Below are 22,393 nucleotides of genomic sequence, written 5' to 3'. Positions count from 1 at the left end.
TGGTCTTGTTTTCCAAAATTTGTTTTGTTTTTTATTTTGTCCAAGGACCAGTCCTAAGTTTTGATCAATGACATTGAGTAGTACACTGAGAAATAAAAAAACGGATATAAGAAAAAATGCGTATATTCATCGTATCGCAGAGACTACTTGAATGATTCTAAAATATTAAGCCACATCGCAAGTTTTATGTAATGATTGAAAATGATAAATCACTATCTGCATGTAGATCTTTTTATAAGCAACTATCAAATTATGCATGTTTGCTTTCATGGGATTGTTTTTGCTCTAATATAAGTGAAAGGAATGGTGATTTAGATTTTAGCATTCCATTGCGCGTCTCCTCCGGTTATGCTGTAAGTGGACGTAGAGAGCGCTCACCAATGTTAGCCGCATGGTGTCGGTCGTGTTCGGACCATAGAGGCCTCACGCTCCTTTTCCGGGCTCCCATATAAACCTGTGTTAAATGCAGCATATTCCATGAATCATAAAAAATCAATCGAATCGTAGATTTTTTTTAAATTGAAGTAGATGAAGGGAAATTTTCTCTGCTTTCAAGCAAACAACATATTTTGGGATGTTGTCCAGCTCTAAAAAAAGTTAAGAGCCTCTATACGAGACTAGTCATCCAGTCACTCTCAAAAATGATAAAAATAGCAAATTACCTCATACATCAATAAAAAATCATTAAAAATACAAAAACCCTGATTCATTCAACTTCTTCATAACCTGCAGAAGCTCCTGTCCTCAAGCAATGTCAAACACTACCAAAAGTGGCAATTTTCCACTTGACTGATTTTAAATGATTTTTTTGGTAAAAAATAACATTACCTCATCTTTGTACTGCCTTCCCGGTAGGCAATGCGCGAGTTGAATTAGGAGCGTGAGGCCTATAGCTCTATTATACGATATGTAAATACAGCTCTATGGTTCGGACCCACTGTACAGCGACTGCAGCAACGATCAATTCATGGCACTTTCCAAAATAATAGTACATTACAGAGCCCAGAGTCAAAACTGATAAAATTTTAAGAAGTTTTAAGATCACCGAAGCCAAGGTTTTCTTGATAGTTCTATCTGATTCTTATTTTGTGTGTACATCTATTTATTTTTCCCTTCCTTCCTGCTTTTTGTTTAACTGATTAACTTTTATTATATGTCATTACTAAGTTTCATATATAATATACTTTTATGTATTCATTTATATATTTATAATTGCATTACATATTAGGGATATACGGAGTCATTGATATTTTGTTTTGCAAATTAATTTATGTCTAGGTTATGATGAAAGGCAGACGTAGATAATGTGTGGACAGTAAATTTGAACATAATGTTCAATGTGCCCCTTTTAATTCTCTTATCATAAGAAGACAATGTCATCCTCAATATCAGCGCGATCACAAGTCAAAACCATTTAGTTGTTTACAAAGAGCACTGGAAAGATCTTTTAATCATAATCTCCACTCATAAAGGCTGCGGACGACCAAACCTGAAACGAGGATTCGCATATACATTGATTAGAGTCGACAGTGGAACCAGGGACAAAGAAACAATCATTATCATTAATGAATACAACGTTGGCTATTATGAAGGATTTATTTGATTCTAATTTTCATATTGTTTCATTTTTTGAAATGTAGATCATAACGAAATACTGAGTATGAATCAAAGTTCATAAAAACGCGTCGTAAAATAAAGAGAGCGTGGAACTGACTGATTTCTGAATAAGGTAGAGGAACCAGTGAAAAGAGAGCATTGCTCAGCAACGAAATAAAAACAAAGCAAAAACATTATCCGTTAAAGTTACTATAGGAGCAACATGGCAAAAACACTTTCAGATTGAGGAGAAGGACTTTTAAGAAAATTCTTGCGTGACGCACCTCCCCCCCCCCCCCCCCCAAAAAAAAAAAAAAAAAAAGAAAGAAAAGAAAAAGAAGAGAAATGCAAAAAAAAAAAAAAACCTAAAATTTTCGTTCGGAAAATTTCCACTTGTTGAAGACGGATACAATATTCCTTTTTGGTATTCTGCTATATATAGAGTATGACAGTACAAAACCGTTCAAGCGAGCGATTGCTTGATACCGGGGGACTGCAGCAGGTACTTGTCCCATTCTTTTCTTTTCTTTTCTTTTCTTTTCTTTTCTTTCCTAGTAATTTATTGGGGTTTTCGTAGAGTATTCCCTTCTTGTGGGTCATTGAATAAGCTCTTGGATAAGCCGTACTCTAACGCTGAGGGTTCAAGAACCCGAGCCGTCAAATCCACTTTAATGAGTGGATTTTCTCAGCACGAAATCACAACAAACGCCTATATACATATTGAGAATGAGAAGTAATGCCTTAGCGTTGAGGATCACTGTATAAAGGGGACCAATACAGGTATCACACTTCTTCAAAAGCCTTTCACAATACCTCTGCCAATACCTTAACATAATAATGTGTTCCAAAACTGACCACATTTAAAGGGGATGACTTTAACTGATCAGTGGGAATGCTGGGGGATGATTGTTCCAATCCTTGTGGGATTCATTTAAGAGTACATTATGTATCTATTGTTGTGTAAAAATTATTTGCTTCAGAATGGTCTCATATTCAAGTAATGTGAAGTTCAATGTTTCCAGGTTAGCATGCCTGTATAATACAGTGACGGGGCGATCGTTAACGATCGCCTCGTCACTGTACAGGCATGCACATTACTTGAATATGAGACCATTTTGAAGCAAATGATTTTCACACAACAATAGATATATAATGTACTCTTAAATGAATCCCGCGAGGATTGGAACAATCATCCCCCAGCATTCCCACTGATCAGCTACTAGCCATCCCCTTTTTAACATGACGAAAATACTGTAGACAACTTTAGAAGACACCAAAGATCTATACAATGAACAAAATGAATAGAATATTGCTGAAGCATGACTTGGATTTGTAAAAGTTGATTAACTTCAATCTGTTTGGCAATACGTTTTTAGAAGATTGAAGTTCCTGTTTCACATTGATTCTAATCAATTAATTTCTGACTTCTTGCGATTTAATAACTTCCGCAAGTTCCGCAATCTAATTTTCCCCAATGCAAGATAAATGCAGTGAAACAAAGCTTATATTATTGATGAGCAATATTCGTAAAAGGATGAAAAGAATTTCCGTAATATACATGACCTCGAGTTAAACCGTGCATAGATTACTGCCCGAGCAAGGTCGAAAAGCTGTGTTCATGTCCCGGGACAATACGTCATACAACTGTGCTGGTAGGGGACTTTTGCTATTGGCCTGTGCTATTGGCAGCCGATCGCTTACCAATAATTTAATGTGGGTTGAATCCGCCGGGAATGTGAAAGCTTCATGACCACCAGTCGTTTGATGCTGAGTGTGTGTGATGAAATGTTATATGCCATTTCAAAAGAGAACACGTATTTTTTGTTCGTTTTCTAAAAATCGTACTTATTTAAATTCTTGTTACGTCATCATCATTATTACAACTTTGCATTTTTTCATTGACAGTTTGAATTCGTAAAATCTTGTCAGCTTGCACGACCCGTCCCGATTATCAAACAAACTGAATTCTATGATAAAACAAACATACAAACAAACAAGCAAACAAACACACGAATCAATCAAAAATGGTTCATTACAGCGTATAGAAGCGTACGTATTTGTATACGCCGGAACAATTCTGTTTACATAAAATCACTGTCATGAGCATTCACCTTGTTTTGTTTCCAAGAACAAAAAAAAAAAAAAAAAAAAAAAAATCAAACGAAGTAATTATGTCATCTTCTGTGTCTCGGCACTCTACAGGATAGTGGATTATCATAGAAAGCTGCATTCATTTAGACTTCAAACGTCTCATTTTTTTTTTTTTTTTTTTTTTGTTCACCGGAAAAGTGAAGTCAGAAATTAGGGGTTATCGAAATATTTTCATTATATTTCTTTTCCTTATTACCTCAATGTACAAAAAACTTATATTGAATGTTAACGCCAGAGATACCGATAAATTGATTGATCACGGAAAGAACTTCTTTTCCTTATTGTAACGAAAAAACAAACAAACGAGTATGTAGAACTATGCGATCAGTTTTCATCATTGAAACTCAACATCTTTGCCATTCAGTTTTAAAAAGTTTGGTTTGTACATTGCTTTCTCACTTTTCGCGTGACATTTTCTTCAATAGAAAACACATAACACATACACATACACATTATACACACACCCACACCAATACACATTATACACACACATGTTTACAGACACACCCCTCAAGCGCCTCAACATAATATGTTTGATATACAGCAAGAGGTTATTTCCTTGTGGTAAGAATCGGAATTTTATATACAATATATTCTGAATAATTTGGTTTTATATATGCAAGGTAGTGTTTTTGTGATTGCATTTGTTGTATAGTAAAAGACGGTTTTGTTACGTTTTGTGTAGGCCTATGCATGTTCCTCGAGTACAAATGGAGCAATTCAGTAATGAACAAACAAATCATAATACGCTTGAATACACACACGTTAAATGCACACACGTTAAATGCACACACATAAATAACCGCATACACATTATTCACACGTGATGTTTAAAGACACACTCTTTAAGCACCTCAGCAGCTATTCGAAATGCACCAAGAGGCATTTTACTCGTAGCAAAGTATCGGAATTACATTTTATGCATTTTACCGTGTATGTATAAAGAATTGCAATTTTATGTTTATATCTGCAGTGCAGTTTTGTTATATTTATATGTATGCATCACGTCTTTTATGTACAATTGTGAGCAATTCAGCAATCCAAATTGCTGCGAGTCACGATTTCAATAAACCATGAATAATAATAATAATAATAATAGTCACTAGCAATGTCAGAAGTTGTTTGCAATTGATAAATCCAAAATTATCAAAATGGCACTATGATAGTGAGATAAACCTCAAAATTCAGTGTTTCTGATCTCTTGTTGTTTCCATTAGGTTACTGGGATCTACTGAGTATATAGATGTCACTGCACTTTTCTGCCAACCAAGCCGCCCGTGTGAAAGAATCCATGGCGCGTAACGAGTGATAGATTCTACAAGTATAAAATCGAGTTCCTCTGTCCACCATGACATCAGTTCATCAAGTTCTGCTTCCCGGGGAGGCAGACAGTGGAGACGCCCCCATTGAAGTGCTCAGTAGTGGCGACACGTACCGGTCTTTGACAAACACACCGTCTGCTACAAGCCGTCAAGAGAGCGCAGCAACAATGCCTCAACCGCAGCGCAGCGTTGACGAGCGGCAATTCACTGACGTGAGTCAGACAGACGCGAACGAGCGTGGCTTGCACAGTGCGGGAACCGCCTCACCAGCGAGCCAAAAACACCCTGTCGAATACGTTGCCAGTTCAGCCCCTGCTGCCGAACAAGATCTCGAGAAAGGTGGCGACCCGATCGGCGACAACATGAATCGCAAAGTTGCAGGGAGGACGGAAGAAAGGGTTCCGACGGAGTCGAAGGAATACCAAGCTGCAAAGAACGGAGGAACGAAATGGACAGACGATAAGGCTGTTATATTGACTGATAACAAGGAATGGAGAACTGAGCGCACGGGACTCGGCCAGGGTGTAAAGGCCTTGGCAAAGTTGCTCGGGTGCTTTCTGTGCGGAATGATCTTCGGCATTGCCGCAGAAAAGGGAAGGGGTAAGACATTTATTAGCTGTAAGCCAACGAACAATTATTTCTGTCCGGTGAACGAATGATTTCTTGTCTTGTCATAATAATGACAATAAGTTTGAAAACGTGTGACCAATTCAGTTCAATTCAATTCAATTCAATTCAATTCAATTCAATCAGTCAATATGGTTTATTGTGCAAATATCCAGCAGCTAGCTCGAAGGCAGGTATCCGATTGCTTTACATCAGACTCATAAATGAAATTAGAATAGCACTGATAATATAAGCCTACATAAAAAATAAAGTACGTGATATTACACATCAGACCTGAGCATCAATAATGGGATAGGTGAGGGTATTGCTTAACAGGAAATGAGATTTGTACGTTTAGGATTGAGTATGGTAAGAAGGAGAAGAACCGGCAAGAAAGTAAAAATGTAGAAGTGGGGAAATAAATTCAATGCCCAAAAGCATGAAAACTAAAGGTGAACGATACGATATCGACACAACATCAAGCTGAAATACATGTAAGTTATCATACCATGTCCGTAAATCATTAAAAAGGAAGAAGATAGGAACGGGAAATAAATTCAATTAGTGGGAAACGGGAGGAGACGGTATTGTGATATGACATTGCGGAGAAAAACCAGATTATTGCCTGTTGAATCATGCAAAATTCAATAGCATTCAATACGTCAAAAACAACCAAGATAAGGGAAAACAATTATGTGTTCTTACATTTAAAAAGGTAATTCCAACGGCAAATGAGAGGGGAAAAATAAGCCGAATGAGATGACACAATATAATATGACAGATGAATTACGGACAAACGGATACCGAATCATATTGAACTAAAAAATAATTAAAAAAAAGAATGCCTCACATTAATTATCATATCATTTTCTTACAAATGTCTTCGGCAATCTGTATAATGTTAAACAAAAAAATTATTAATATTTAGTAGCAGTTATCCTAATTGAAGAGGAGGAATGCGCACAAAACTGAGGAAACTCCTTTTTTTTTCTCCTCCAAATGCAGCTCTGGGGAAATTGATATCGAATTGAAATTAATCAGTATCAGACTCCCACACAACCCTGATATGTCATTTCAGCCAACTGACCAGGATCTGAAACGTCAGGTGACTCTCTAGCAAAGTTCAACGGTACTTTTCGCACCAGCTATGATGAAGCTGAAATATGATCCAACGTAGAAATGTAAATGATGTTGCTGCATATACGGACAATAAGTTCAATTCTACACAGTACTCCGGATCTTAGTTCCGGATCTCGCTAAGGACAACGTGCTGATATGTCCGCATGTTTGTATACCCTACACTCAGACACACGGAGACACACACACATACACACACACAACATACATACACACATACATACATACATACATACATACATACATACATAATGTATCATTACAGATAGGGAGGGGAAGGAGAAGGAGAAACAGAAAAAAATAGTGGTATAATAGGTTCCAAATAATTCTGTAGCTACTTGGCTCATAAGGCTAATTGCTTCACGTAATGAACACCTAATACTACTTTTGACCGGGCGGGGGGGGGGGGGGGGTGGGGGATAAGAAAATGACCTGACTAGTCTATTACATAAAGATAATACTGTATAAGCTCTATAAATATTTGTCAGTACAAAGTCTGATGCTGGTTTGTTTCAAGATGCGATATATAAATGTATGGCAAATATTACCCACGAACAATGTCCTCTTCATAATAATAAGTGGAGATTAAAATGATTTATCTAGAATTGACATTGATTTTGTTTTGTTAAAATTTTTTGATTCTCTCTTCAGTTATAACAAAGATGTAGAGAGGGTATAATATTTTGTCTTATATCGCATCCACAGCGAATCTCGAAAACGTAAGATATTTACTGTTACAAGAATGTAAATAGAAGCTGTAGAATTACGTGTATGTGGAGACCATGACAGTGACAATATTGTTAGTCATAGGGTTGCTTGCCTTTGCTCCGTTGCTCCGAATGGCTTGGACTCAGCAAACATCGTAAAAACAAAACAGAGTCTGAACAAACGTACTCAGCTATCAAAGCACAGACTCTCATTGCTATTCAAATCAAAGTAAAAAGTAATAAGTAAATAGATTTTCTGTACATTTTATAGATTACAAAAGATGGTTAGTGAATGGTCGTTTCAATATAGCGTACCAAGAGACACAAGTATTATTTAGCGCATTCATTATCATATTGCGATTTATTAAGCTGTCATCAAATCATAATATACTAAATGCTAGAGATCGTACATCTATCAATATATCTGTCTTATCTACGTATAAATATATGTATATATGTACATAATATGTATAAATATATAAATATATCATTTATATACATATATCATATATACATCCGTACGTATATACGTACACAAATACTTACATAGGGCCTACGATGGGGGGGGGGGGGGGGACAGGGAGCCAGTGATCAAATGCTGTCGTGTCCTTTTCCATTAGTTCACACCTGAATGTGTGATAGCAAGGTTCACAAAAGAGTGTTATACAGGTATCCTCTGCTGTGTCAATAATGACACTGTCGTAACCGCGAATCCGACGCTTTTGTTATAAAAATATGTTTAATTTGAGTCACATTTAGCATCACTCACCCTCAGGTGTTGTGGCCGTCCCTATAGCTTATGTTTTACAACCCAAAGTGCTATTGTGTTACGTTCTTTTGTCATGGATTCCAATTGCAGAAGTTTAAGCCACATGTACTATATGTGCCAGCACACTCAACTGCGCTTGCACAGTTTGGCTGCCTGCTGGCCATGGGGTGAGATAGGGTTTGTGTAATATCATATGGGTCATTTATCATTAACCTTATACCTCTCTATTTTGTTCACACTGCCTCCTGCAAACGTGAGATTTAGCAGTTTTCTACATCGACCTCAGCGAGTATGATTATGTTAAAAGATTGAAATATCCCCTTACACCGAATCATCACAATGATTTATTCCATATTCTCAGACATAATAGCTATTATTATGATTCACATCTAACTTGGCTTGAATGAGAACTCTTGCACTCGAGCTGACAAGATTGCATTATGTTCGCAAGGTAAACAGAAACTATTGTTTATCAATTCAATTTAATTCAATCTTAACTTCCATCAAACGATAAGTAGGATCTAATGCATATAATACAAAGCATAAATTTGACAACTCGTATTGTTGAGCACTTTGAAAAAAATACAAGTCACGAAATATAATACAAAATATATAAGTATATATAATCAGTTTACGGATAAATATATCATTATGACTGTGGAAATAATAATAATAACAATAATAATAATAATAATAATAATAATAATAATAATAATAATAATAATAATATTATTATTATTATTATTATTATTATTATTATTAACATTATTATTATTGTTAGCATCCTTACTATTTTGAATAATTATTGCTGTTGCCATGATCATAACCTAAACAGCAACTTGCTGATATGCTGGAAGAGGATTTAAACCAATGTTTTAAATGTCGGCAGCATACAACGTTATTCTTACTTGAATGGATATTATAGACTTGTTGGAGATGAAGATTGATTTTTTTACTTTTTTCGAGATAGCAAGAATCCACTTATGAAATGTTACAGATAGAGTATACGATTCTAAGAAGAATTTTGATGAAAATCGGTTTTGAAATGGCAGACATATCCACAAAAAAAGTAAAACAAAGCGATCCTAATAATAACGTGGGTCCCACCTTTTATTAGTATCACCTTGTTTTGGATAACTCAACCATTTCAAAATCAATTTTCATTAAGTAAACGTTGAAATCGTTTTGGAATTACATGCTCTTTCATATTTCATAAGAGGTTTCTCAATATCTCACCCCAAAAAGGTAAGAAAACTCAAACCAGGTCTCAACCAAAACTATACCATCCCTCTAACCCCACATTAAAAAACAGACAAACAAACTACAAACAAACAAACAAACTACTGGAATCAATTCTGTGCAGTCGCGTGTGTTGTGAAACAGCTACTTTTTGCCCGGAAATTCAATTCCAGTATAGCCTACTCCCTGTTGTTCCTAAGGCAAATGTTTGATTACACACATAAGAATGATGCAGACAGAGCTGTATTTAAACCAGGACAAAGCAGACGTGAGGGTATAATACCTGACCGCGCGTCAAAGGGCTTGTCCAATGTAAATCCTCCTGTCTATGGCTTCGATAGAGAACTATTGAGGTCAGTTATAAACATGAACTGCTTACTATCTTCAGCGCCGCCTGACTCACGTTATGAGGTTTGTAAAAAAAAAAAAAAAAAAAAAAAAAAAAATACCCACCACCAACAACAAACAAAACAAAACAAGACAAGACAACAAAACATCAACAACAACAACAACAACAACAACAACAACAACAACAACAACAACAACAACAACAACAACACATCGTTTGTTACTTCATGATAATGTAGCTGGCACACGTGGATTCCGGGACATATAGATATGCATTGAAAGAAAAGTTGCGATCTTCTTCAGGGGAAATAATCCACTTTACACAAGCGTATGGAGATAAACGTTTGATAAAGTGACTTGTGAAGTTACACACACACACACACACACACACACACAAAATCGAATGCGATACAGCTGATTTACACCCAGTTTGAACACAGGGCAAATGAAACAATAATAACCAAAAAAAAAAAAAAACACCAACAACAAGGAAACGGAACAGTTTAGAAAACACCGGGAGTAAACAGCACAAAACAACCGTCCGACAATGAACACTGGAAAAGAAATAGAAACATACAACAACAAAAAAACAAAACAAAGAATGACAATGAGTGCTTCATAAGGCGTGCCAACAGGAATAACCATCGCTGTGCATCATTGTGCCCATGCGTCCATTTCATTTCTTGATTTCAGAGCACCTTGATTAATATGCTGTTTTTTGTAAAGAATCTGTTTTCGACATTTAAGGAGTCTAGAATTCACTTCCTGATGCTTTTCGATGAATTTTGCCAACCTATACTTGTACTTTCAGGCTAAAGATAGATGCTGATTATTACAAAAACATCCGATGATAGGTCCACTGTAATGATTCGTAACCTCGTGTGCGGTTGTATATTGTGGAAATTGCCTCTGTTGCCGTGTCGCAAATGTCAATGCCCTGTCATGGGATTGGTTATCAATAGAATATTAGTATTTCTTTCTGAAAATACTTTCTCTCTCTCTCTCTCTGCGGAAAACCAGATTCAAGGTGAAGCGGGGAGAGTGATCCAAAAAAAAAGAAAAAAAAAAAGACATAGGCCTCCTCGATCATTATTATGCGGCAAGTGACCTCCTTCGTCCCACGCTGTAAGAATGAACTTTATGGTACTAAATTCATTAATACTCTTCCTAAATTTGCTATACCTATTCCAAAGCTTGTAGTACCAACGTAATACAATTACTGAACTGTTGCAGTGTCCTGTTTAGATAACCTAATGAAATAAAACAAAATGGAAGTGCCCTATCATTCAATTATACTGAAAGTGGATTGGAGAATGTGTGCCAATAAGATGAGGATTTTTAAGAAATGAGTGCTATATCTAACTGCCCTTTTTTCTGTAAAAAAACTTGATGAACTTTGCGATGCATTTGGGTCTATCGAATACCCGGATGACACGCTGTTGATGGCAACAGCATAATAGCAGAAATATTGCAAGCATTCAAGCGAAGGATATATCATATCATATTATGATTAACAGCAAGGGATATACGCGAGGGGACAAAAGGTGAAAACGTGTGGAAAGCATGTCTGATGGCGCCGCGTGACGCCACGCTTTGCTTTCACGAGTAGCCAGGCACTGAAAGGACGCCAATATTATTGTTCCCCCCTCCCTCAATACCCATATAGTCCATGAGCCAAGACCCGAAAAATGGGTTGTTGGTACCATCTGAGGTGGCACAACCTTTTTGATGTCAGTTTGTTTGTCGGGCATAGATATGCTTATCAAGCTATGATAGCATTTCCAAATGAGTAGCTTAGTCATAATAAATGATTTTTTAACCGATTTGGTCTCGTTGTTATATCCCTATACTTCTGAATCGAAACTAATCGCAATACAAAACGAGCACTGTCTTCTGTATGTTCCATAGAGCTGTAAAATGCAGCTCTATGGTATGTCCACAGGTGTTCTGTTGTAAACGCGGTGCGCTTAGTCTCTGAGCCAAGACCCGAAAAATGGGTTGTTGGTACCATCTGAGGTGGCACAACCTTTTTGATGTCAGTTTGTTTGTCGGGCATAGATATGCTTATCAAGCTATGATAGCATTTCCAAATGAGTAGCTTAGTCATAATAAATGATTTTTTAACCAATTTGGTCTCGTTTTTATATCTCTATACTTCTGAATCGAAACTAACCGCTATAGAAAGGAGAGCACTATCTTCCGTATGTCCACAGGTGTTCTGTTGTAAACGCGGTGCGCTTAGTCTTTATTCAAGGCAGCGAAGGTAATATCCAAAGGGTTATGATGTCGACAGCTGTCACCCGGTGCGCTTAGTCTTTATCTAGACCAATGCACCGTTATCATATCTAAAGTTCCTCATAAAAGGGATTATCTATACTGTTTTTATACTACCCTATCAACAAATACATCAGTTTTAAACAAAAATCACTCTGTTTATTTACAATATTATTCATTATAATGTATCGTAGTGTACCGGTACATTGTTTTTGCATCATCTTATATTGTTGGATGGAAATAAAGCGACATTGACGTGGTATTAGCGATTTCACCGTAGCGTTTTCGCCAGAAAAATAAATGATAAATAATTGAAAAATACGGTAAAATTCACGAGGAATTGCTTTTATGCTGTTGTTGTTTTTAGATAAAAGGATATACACTGTATCATACGTTTTGGATATTGCCTTCGCCGTCTAGAATAAAGAGTAAGCGCTGTGGACATCATAACCTTTGGATATTCCCTTCGCTGCCTTGAATAAAGACTAAGCGCACCGCGTTTACAACAGAACACCTGTGGACATACCATAGAGCTGCATTTTACAGCTCTATGGAACATACAGAAGACAGTGCTCGTTTTGTATTGCGATTAGTTTCGATTCAGAAGTATAGGGATATAACAACGAGACCAAATCGGTTAAAAATTCATTTATTATGACTAAGCTACTCATTTGGAAATGCTATCATAGCTTGATAAGCATATCTATGCCCGACAAACAAAATGACACCAAAAAGGTTTTGCCACCTCAGATGGTACCAATATCTGGCCTGGCCCATGGACTAATAGACCAAGCACAGCAGTACGCTGCATTGAGCGAACAAGTAGGATGAACGGTTGAAAAGAAATTCTGCAAAATAACATGTATTCATTGTGACAGTGCGAGATAATATTAAAATTTGACCGTACAGTAGTTTTACATTCATTTCACTCAACATGCATGCATTGTATCACGCACACACGCATATTGTTCCGCCTGTCATTCCTGTTTATGGCTTTGCAATGCTGACTACGCCATTGAAACGCTTGTCTGTCCCTCTCTTGAATATACTAAATGAGAACAAATGAAACTATTTCTTTCTTTGTAAATCAACAAGATCTTCGTGATTGTGTCCATCATGTTGTTAACTCTTTTGATCACATCTTAAACAGTCCTATGATTTATGGCGCATTTACAGTTAAAAGCAACGGATGAATTGGAACATCTACATTTTTAATTTCAGATTTTTTTCACAGCTCGGTGCAAGCCGAAAAGGAAGCGCTTTGTCCCATCCCAGCTTAACGACATGAGAATTACTACCTATAATCTTGTAAACGCTATACTTGTAGTTAATCTAATGTTAGCTCTATATTCGGGTGCTGTTCGTTATTCCGAAGGTTCGATATTCCGAAGGTTCGTTATTCCGAAGGTTCGTTAATCCAAAACACGCAAATTCCCTATACCTAGAGGTTCGTTAATCCGAAAATGAAAAAGGGTTCGTCAATCCGAACATTTGTGGCGTTATTCCGAAGGTTCGTTATTCCGAAGATTTGTTCATCCGAAAATGAAATTCAGAAAAACGAACTTTCGGAATAAGTAATCTTCGGACTGAAGAGCCTTCGGAATAACGAACCTTCGGAATAACGAGCTGTAACCCTATATTCGAGCACCATAGAAAGTAATAATTAAAAAAAAAAAAAAGATGCATAGATGAGATTTTACGGGGGGGGGGTTATCTTATGGATTCACTAAGGCAGACAAAGTGGATGTGCAAAATTGATGATATAGGATCCTCACATACCTTTAGTGATAAAGCTGTACTGGAGATGATCAATGAACTGCTACACAGGCTTCTAACTAGCATAGTATACAAATAGTGAAAGATAGAGACGCTCTATTCAACGAAGATGACGTCTTGCTGGTCGTATCAATGAAACTAATGATGCCATTTCGTCTTGAATTATATACATGCTATTATTTGCTTCTTTGGAGATAGTTGCCCTTTAAAGATTTCCACCCGGGGTTTAACTCGGTATCAGTATGTTTACAGGCTGTTTAAACGGCCATTGGTCGATATTGTTCAGAAGAAGTGAAGAAGAAGAGGAAGTTATTAACAAAAGATATTGAAAAATATGAATAAAGTGCAGCACACATTTTTTAGAAATGATACTCTCAATTGAACATTGCATTTCGATCATGCGTTGAAAAGCTGCATGTGATTATGTTCAGATGAATATGTGCTTAGTTTCACTCACAGGTTTTCTTCCTTTCAAAAGACGCCCCAAAAATGTTTTTAAGTTCGTGTTGTTGTGGAGTTTTGAAAGATACAAAATCAATGAAAGCGGCATCTTTGTACACAGATTTGTCTTTCGCTTCGTCAAATGCAAGAAGACTGTGTCATCAGGTCGTTTTTAGGGCGTGTTTGTTTTATATTTTAACTATATAGAAATGTCGCTAAGGCGACTGGTATGCCTCCGCCATAATGCACGATTCTCCTAATAGGTCTATAGTACATGTAGACAATGTGTGATTACATTTTCACAAAATTGGCAAAACATTAAAATGACAAGTTTGTCACAATAATGTGTTGAATGTTCACCTTCCTTGACCTAGGTTTAATTGGATGAATAGGAGAGCATGCCGTGTATTTGGGAATTTATGGACTTTAACTTGACTTTGACCCATTCATAAGTTTATGCACTGAGTAATTTTCAAGGTATGGAGAAAAAGTGCAATTTCTATAATGAAAAGTTCATTGTTACCATTTTCATCTGGCCTTTGACCCTAAAATTCATAGGATAATCACTGTCAGGCACAACATGCATAATTACGTAGTAAGTTTCAAGATAACTTGAGCCACTTCTGAGATATGGAGGAAAAAGTTAGTTCAGCACTTTCCCTTGATCTTTGACCTTTTGACCTTTGAGGCAAACAAAAAAAAAAGAAGAAAAAAGAAAGCTTCCAGAGAATCTCTATTAGGTTATACATGCATACACCAAGTGTAAAAAAAAAGATAATCCTGCTGGCAAGGCATTAATATGAGGGAAATAGTAAAATTTTGAAGTGTTGCCCTTGACCTTTGACCCCTGACCTTTGACCCATGAACCCTAAATTCTCTAGATATTCACTGCCAGTCAGTACATGTATATTTACTATGTTCCATGAAGATACCTTGAACAATTTCCAAGATACAGAGAAAAAAGTTAAGTTTTAATATTTTACTTAAACTTTTGACCTTTGACCTTTGACCTCATGACCCCAAACTTTCACCAAAGAATCTTAATTGGGTAATACATGTATACACTAAGTTTCAAGAAAGTATCTTCAGGCATTGCATCTAGATATGGTGGAAATAGTGAAATTTTATGTATTTGACCTTGACCTTTTGACCTTTGACCTTGAGCATGTGCACCCAAAAGTTGATAGGCACAACTTCACCCCCTAATACACATACATGCCAAGTTTCATTAGGATACCTCAAAAGGTTTTTTAGTTACTAGTACGCTGTCCACAAAATTCATTACGGACGGAAGGACGGACGGAAGGACGGACGGACGGACGGACAACCCGAAAACATAATGCCTCCGGCACCACTTCGTGGCGGAGGCATAAAAGGGGGCGGTCGGGTGACGAGGAAATACACAAAACAATTTTTGCACCGTCACTGTTGCAATTCCTGTTCCAAAGCGACGGTTTCACGGTATGTGATCCCGGGAAGGCGAGGGTCGATCGTGGTAAAGCCATGGGATGTTTTGTGACGTGTTCAACCGTCCAGAAATAAAATTGATCACGTCAAACGTCTCCCGTTGGGGGGAGGGGAGGGGGAGGGGGAGAGGAAGAGGGGCTGTATATCGAACACTCAGAGCAGGAATAGTGATGATGAGAATAGCTACATACTTAATATGCATGCGTATAGGAACATTAACTATTTTTAACTAAATGCTACAGTGTGCGACTTTTTTTTTTCCCCTTGTTGGCATAATTTGTTGATGTTACCATGAACTGACGCAATAGACCACGCGCGCGGTAAACCTCATTTTTTAGTAAATCGCGTATAAAGTTTCAAGTATTGAAATGCGTATTTGGGTACGTTAATTGAGCAATCAATCGCTGAAAGCACATTTTTGGAATCTACAGAACCTATGTTGTTAAATGTTATATGTTTTAATGAGCAATCATGATCAATGCTGTCACACTCGGATTCCAAATTAAAGTGACACTTTGTGGTAGCTGCCCGGGATCGGAAATAATAATTTAAGTTTTCACAAACAGACTCATTACTTTGGAATCCGAGTGTGACAACACTGATTATGAATGCTTATTAAACATAATATTATCATTCAACAGCATAGCTTATGTAGATTTCAAAAATGTGCTTTTCAACGAATTATTACTAAATTAACGTAGTCAAATATGCATTCCAAAGTACTTCAAACTTTAAACGCGATTTACTCAAAATGAGGTTTACCGCTCGCACGGCCTATTGTGTCAGTTCGTGATAACATCGACGATACACTCTACCATTAGTTATGACCTTGCTGCTTTTGCACTTTTGTCCCCATTAATACCAATTCTACTCATTTTATGTTATAACTATGAAATACGTGTACAATTGTAGATTCATCCTCTCTTTCTCTCTCTCTCTTCACATCACAATAGATGTTGATGCGAATCAGCGTGCTTGTAATTTGTTGTCTGCTTGGATTTTTCATACAAGTGAAATAGAAAAATTGAAAACCATTCAAGGTCTTAAAACGGGCATTCAAGACACCTCGCGGAAGAGATTTTCAGCCAAGTTGTTCAAATTGATTTATTTCATTTCCAACAAGAAAGCCAGGAAAATGCACCTTCACAATGGCGATACACAGTGCCACAAAGGCCACACGCCTGACGCAGTTAAAAAAAAAATGCACCGATAGTTTCTAGCAATAGTTCTATTGTGATAAGTATGACAATAATGTCATACATGATTTATACTCCCGGCATTGTTGGAAGATCAGCGGTTTTCAACAAAGGTATGAGCTCATCTACGTTATGGAGCTCTATGGGCATAGGCACGGCACGTCTGTCTAAAGCCTGTGTCATGTTGGAGCAAGTTCTCATGTAGATACCGATATAAGTGTAGTAATTCCAACATGTCCAATAAGCAGCACTATTTACAGAGAGCTCAAGTGAATGTTGTGAGGCAAAAAAAAAAAAAAAAAAATGATGGGATACAAACACATGGCAATCTTGGTGGAGTGTTTTGGAATGTACAGTAAAGTGGTAGTCCTCTGTTACTTAACTTGGGATGCTGAATATGTTGATCATGGGGCAGATATTAAATGTGCAAGATTTGATCAAACGTTTTTATATCATGTTATTGAAACAAACGGTGATGAGATACACGTACAGTGTACTACTAAATTACCGAGTAGGCGTCTTGTCTAGCGAAAGAAGTGAAACAGACTGCAGCGATTCACAATGCTATTCGGTGTTATTATTACACCCAAAGAGAATATAATGACGTTGGTTTCCGTTTCGTTTGGTGGCACCCAAGCATCTTTAATAATCCTGCACGGATCCTCCAACTGCAACACTAGTCAAAAGATTGGAGTGTTATACTTAGCGAAAACTGATTCTCCGAACATCTGAGACTCAAAACGCTGTAAGAGTATAGCAAAGTGTATTGTCATAGCTATTCATCGCCATGGAAACTGGTTCTAAACAACCTCACCTGGCTCGAGTGTTTATGAGCGCACCTGGTTCCAATTCATGCCGAAAACATTAATCATTAAATACGAATGAATCTGAAAAGAATAATAACAACAACAGCAACAACAACAGCAGCAAAGCCACACACATACAAACCCCCACATAAATAGGCCTATATATACATATTTTGTAGATATTCATCTTTTGGTACAGCAAACTTGCCGATTTTGAGATCATTATCAGCGCACTGTGCATAAATGACATTTCAAAGTTCAAATTTATTTTTGATTTCCATCAAATAAACAGAAAAAAATATATACAGTACATAAGCAGAATATGTTTGTAATAATTGCAAAAACGTAAATTAACAAAATACATGTTCTGCATTTTCGTACGCTGAAAGTCTAGAAAGGTAATCACGGTTCTCTCTATTTACCCCCTAGACGATGTTTTCACAAAAGATGAAAGGGGAGAGTTAGAATGTGCCAGATTTTCTTTCAGTCTTGACTTGAGTGGTCAGAAGTCTTTCCCTGAGAGGTATCTTCATACATTCAAAATCCCCTCTGATGGGGTGGACTCATTATAGTCACTTACGGGATATGGTCTCTGACAAAAGGCGGCATCTAACTGTATTGCGGATTTTCTGGATTCTCACTGTATAAATGGCTTTATAAATTGGAGTGGTTGCACATTCATCCGATGGCACGTCAACAGTGGAGACTTCCCATTACAGGTCCATTATACCTGAACAGAAAGGATCTCACCTCTCGTGCTGGCCACAATATTCTTGTCCCATACTCAAGCGTTTCGTCAGTTTCCGGAAATGTTTTTCATGTTTTTTGTGTCGCATTTACCTCGTCAAGCACAGAGAATTGAAAGTGATAAGTTAACGAATACCTGTCACTCGGTACTAGACTTTGATGGACATGAGTGTCGTCTGTCAGTGACCGGATGTATTCTTTTTTATTTTCACTTTGTTAGTCCTGAATGGTGTCACGCTGGGAAAGGAGAGAATCTTCATAGTCGTTAACTCATAATGACTATCCTGTAGCTAACCCTCAATTCTTACATAATGATAAGAAACTGATTTTGGCCACCGAATTTCCAACGTGACAGAGCCCACTTGACTGAGATTTACCGTTTGTGTATAGTATTAACAGATCTGCACTTGCTCTCCTGATATCTTACAGGGTGTGTAGTTGCCTTCTATCTTTGGTATAATCAGTAAGTTCTGTCGTCTTATACTCATGACTTGGTGATAATGATAACCACATTCTGGCAGTCTTCTAGGGTATAACCTCTAACCTGTTTCCACTTGCTCTACCAGATAGCCACGCCTATATTTTTACCCTATCAAGAGTTGCCAGGCATTCATTAGAATTTTACACACCTGGGTCGAGAGGGACATAGTGTGTTAAAACGTCTTGTTCAAGGAAGTAGGCACTTGACGGGATTCGAACTCACGACCGTCGATTGAAAGTCATGAGTCTTGTGTATCCACTATTATATGCAGCAGTGCCCCCACTCACGATTGTCAGTACGTTGATTGGCAGGTTATTGCGTTATGGATTTAAATCGATCTGCTCATGTTGTCTAATTGACTCTTACCACAAGCCTTTGAGTGCAGATTATCATGGCTAGATTCAATCAGACCCAGTCGTTCCTTTGCCAAGCCGGATGGAAGCTTGGTCCGACACTCTCTACAGGGATGTCAAAGTCAAATTCCACCTAAGTCTGGCCAACTGTGAAAAAATTCAGCGTTATAGACTATATTCCAACATTGTACTTAAATAATATCATCCTCCTTCGCCCATTTCTACGTCGTCCATCGTAATATCACTAATGGCAGTTGTAATTAAATCGATGACGGAATGTTATTCATGATATGTAGTTATTTTTCTGTATCTGTATAAATGCTATTTGATAAGCATTTCTGTTGTTTGATTATTCTGTGTAAAGGCTGTGATATAGTTTATACCAGGGAGGTTCTTCCACCTCCCTGTTTATACTATGGAGAGCGTAATACCAAATACTTATTTTCATTATTATTATAAATGTGAGTCAACATTGTTGGATCAGCATCTGACACTTCCACAATTAAAGCGCAAATGCATGCACTCGTGTTCGAGTTGACCTGAATAGACAGAGTGAAATCAAAACCAACATCACCAACAAACAAAGATAAGGATGTTATGTAATTCAAAAGTGACATGTTTTACGAATCAGCGTTCTCCCTCACAATCACATTCAAGTCAATTCATAGAGATGATGATGTCAGCAAGTTTACCAACAAACAAAATCTTTGACAACTTAATTTTGTTACTGATTTGAAAAAAAAAATCCATTATTCAGCAATGGCAGCCTTTTCGCAGGAGGGATTATTAGCCTTGTATTGTTGACTCGCCTGATATCATTGCATTTAGTTTTGTAGCAATATGTTTTTACTTTTTCATGTTTTTGCATCGCAATACGATAATTTTAATTATGTTTTTTGGTCCACTGATATGTATTGTATTTGGTTTTCTTGTGAAATATGAGAAAAATTTCAATTGAATTCAATTAATTCAATTATTAAAAAGAAAGTGTAAACTATGTGTGAGGCAGTTATCAAGTGGAGGCATATCACCTCAGGAAATATTTACATATTATGCCATCATGACCGATATCATAGTTAATGTGTGTAGTAAGCGCGAGAAACTTGAAAATTAGAACGAACATTCGCAGGAGGGATTGCACGTCGCATGGTAATTATATCCTTAGCATAGTATTGCCTTCATGACGCTAGAAATTATGATAAACTCGAATCGTTCGTTGCCCTGTTGTATGCCAGAGGATGTCGAATGCCACACTTAATTTCGCGGAACAGAGAATATCAGATTTTAATTAATGGTGCCCACTGTACATCCAAGCAGCTGGCGCGCAGTTTCGCAGCTTGATATGTGTGTAGATATCAGTGTGAGCAGAATGTATGCGGAGTCGAGATACATGACGGACATGATTTTATTCACATACATTCTTGAAATACTAGTACTTTTCCGTGCTGCACAAATTAGACGATGTATAGATAACATGCGCGTACGATATTTAGAAAACTACACATTTCCTTTGATTACGCACTAGAAAATAAACAAATAAACAAACCAAAAAAAACCACACACAAATGGAAACTCGTAACTCAGAACGTAGTTGCACGTACGTTTTTCGACGATGTTTTCTTTGCCAAGTTATCAGCCTCTTTAAACTCACTGTCGTACGTGCCATGCTGCTGTTTTGTTGCCCACGTCTTGTCAGGCGGCGTATAGTGTATAGGCGATCCCCTTCAGTCTCAAAATCTAATCGGCTACAAATGTTTTAATGATAACATTGTGAGTCAAGGTTTAAGAAACGGAGAAACGTATGAAGATAATGACATAGACAAGGAAGATTGTTTTCTTCCGTTAGTCTAGGCCTGTCCGATATTTTATCTGTGATAACACGGACAGTAAACTTCTGTCTTTTGTTGTTTTTCTTTAAAGAGCTGTGTGCCTTCCAGAAAGTAACAAAAACAAACACAAACACAAAACAACATTGCACACGCTTTCAAACAAATAAACAAACAAACAAACACACACACACACTCACTCAAATTCGACAGGATGCCTAATTTAGGTTGTCGAGGCCAATTATAGCGAAATGCCGATCGCACAACCTCTGCGCACTTGAACGTGCTAACTTCCTATAATGAAGGGACTGGCTAGCGACTTCATCGTCTGAGGTTCGCTGCGTTCATTAACTTTGTGCGCGGGGTGGCATCGTTACCTTCAGAGAAATGATTTGAATTTCCTACACAACTTGGAAACCAGGAAAAACGTATGATATTGATATTTCCTCTGCCGGCGGGCTCTATTACGTCCCGCTGACGAGGTGTATCGAGGCCTGCCACGCGGACAAAGAGCCCCGATCGTATGGCATGAAGCACTCACAAAGTTGCGATGTCACACGCCGAGTCGTGCAGTAGAGAGCCTCGTATGGTGTTTGATTCACGACCAATATTCCCGATGCATAAGAGCAATTTTGTTTATTCTAACTCATGCAGTACCTCATGGTCTTCATCTAAGTCTATGAAGGCATTTTGATAAAAAGAATATCTGTAAATCCGTGGCTTGAAACGATGTGAGATGAATACTCTTTTCTTATGGCAGATTTAATGATATAAAAGCTGAAAGTCTCTGCATACTTAATGTGCACAGTCTCTCCATCAGTGGGTATGGATGAACAATGATTAACATCCCTTGTTCCCTAAAAATTCAGAGTCAGACCCCACGTCCTGACTTTTAGGTGTAAGTATTCTTTAGGTCTACACTTCTTCAGAAAAAAAAAGGGACCAATGATAAAAGGTGTCGCAATCTGCAATGGGATCAATATGAACATGAAGATGAAGAATGTCTTTTAAACAAGAAAGAAAAAGTCACCTCCTGAGACATCTCTGTTCTAAATTGGAGGGAGGGTCGATGTTTGGGGTGTGATGTATTGTTACAAGACATCGTTTTACTTTTGTTGCTGTTTGAGGTTTGTCCAGTGGAGATCGAAAGA

General features: G+C 37.4%; 1 protein-coding gene across 1 annotated transcript in view; it reads left to right on the top strand.

The window, feature by feature from the left end:
• Nucleotides 1–5,095: 5,095 nt before the first annotated feature.
• The window catches only part of LOC140232120 (thiosulfate transporter TsuA-like), a 32,500-nt gene continuing 15,202 nt past the window's right edge, over nt 5,096–22,393 (top strand). The window contains exon 1 of the mRNA XM_072312268.1: nt 5,096–5,669. Coding sequence (XP_072168369.1) covers nt 5,096–5,669 — 574 coding nt within the window. The remainder of the gene's footprint in view (nt 5,670–22,393) is intronic.

This window comes from Diadema setosum, chromosome 8 (genome assembly GCF_964275005.1).
Source record: "Diadema setosum chromosome 8, eeDiaSeto1, whole genome shotgun sequence".
Lineage (NCBI taxonomy): Eukaryota > Metazoa > Echinodermata > Echinoidea > Diadematoida > Diadematidae > Diadema > Diadema setosum.
Note: the sequence above shows the minus strand (reverse complement) of the source record. Positions and strands in the feature narration are given on the sequence as shown.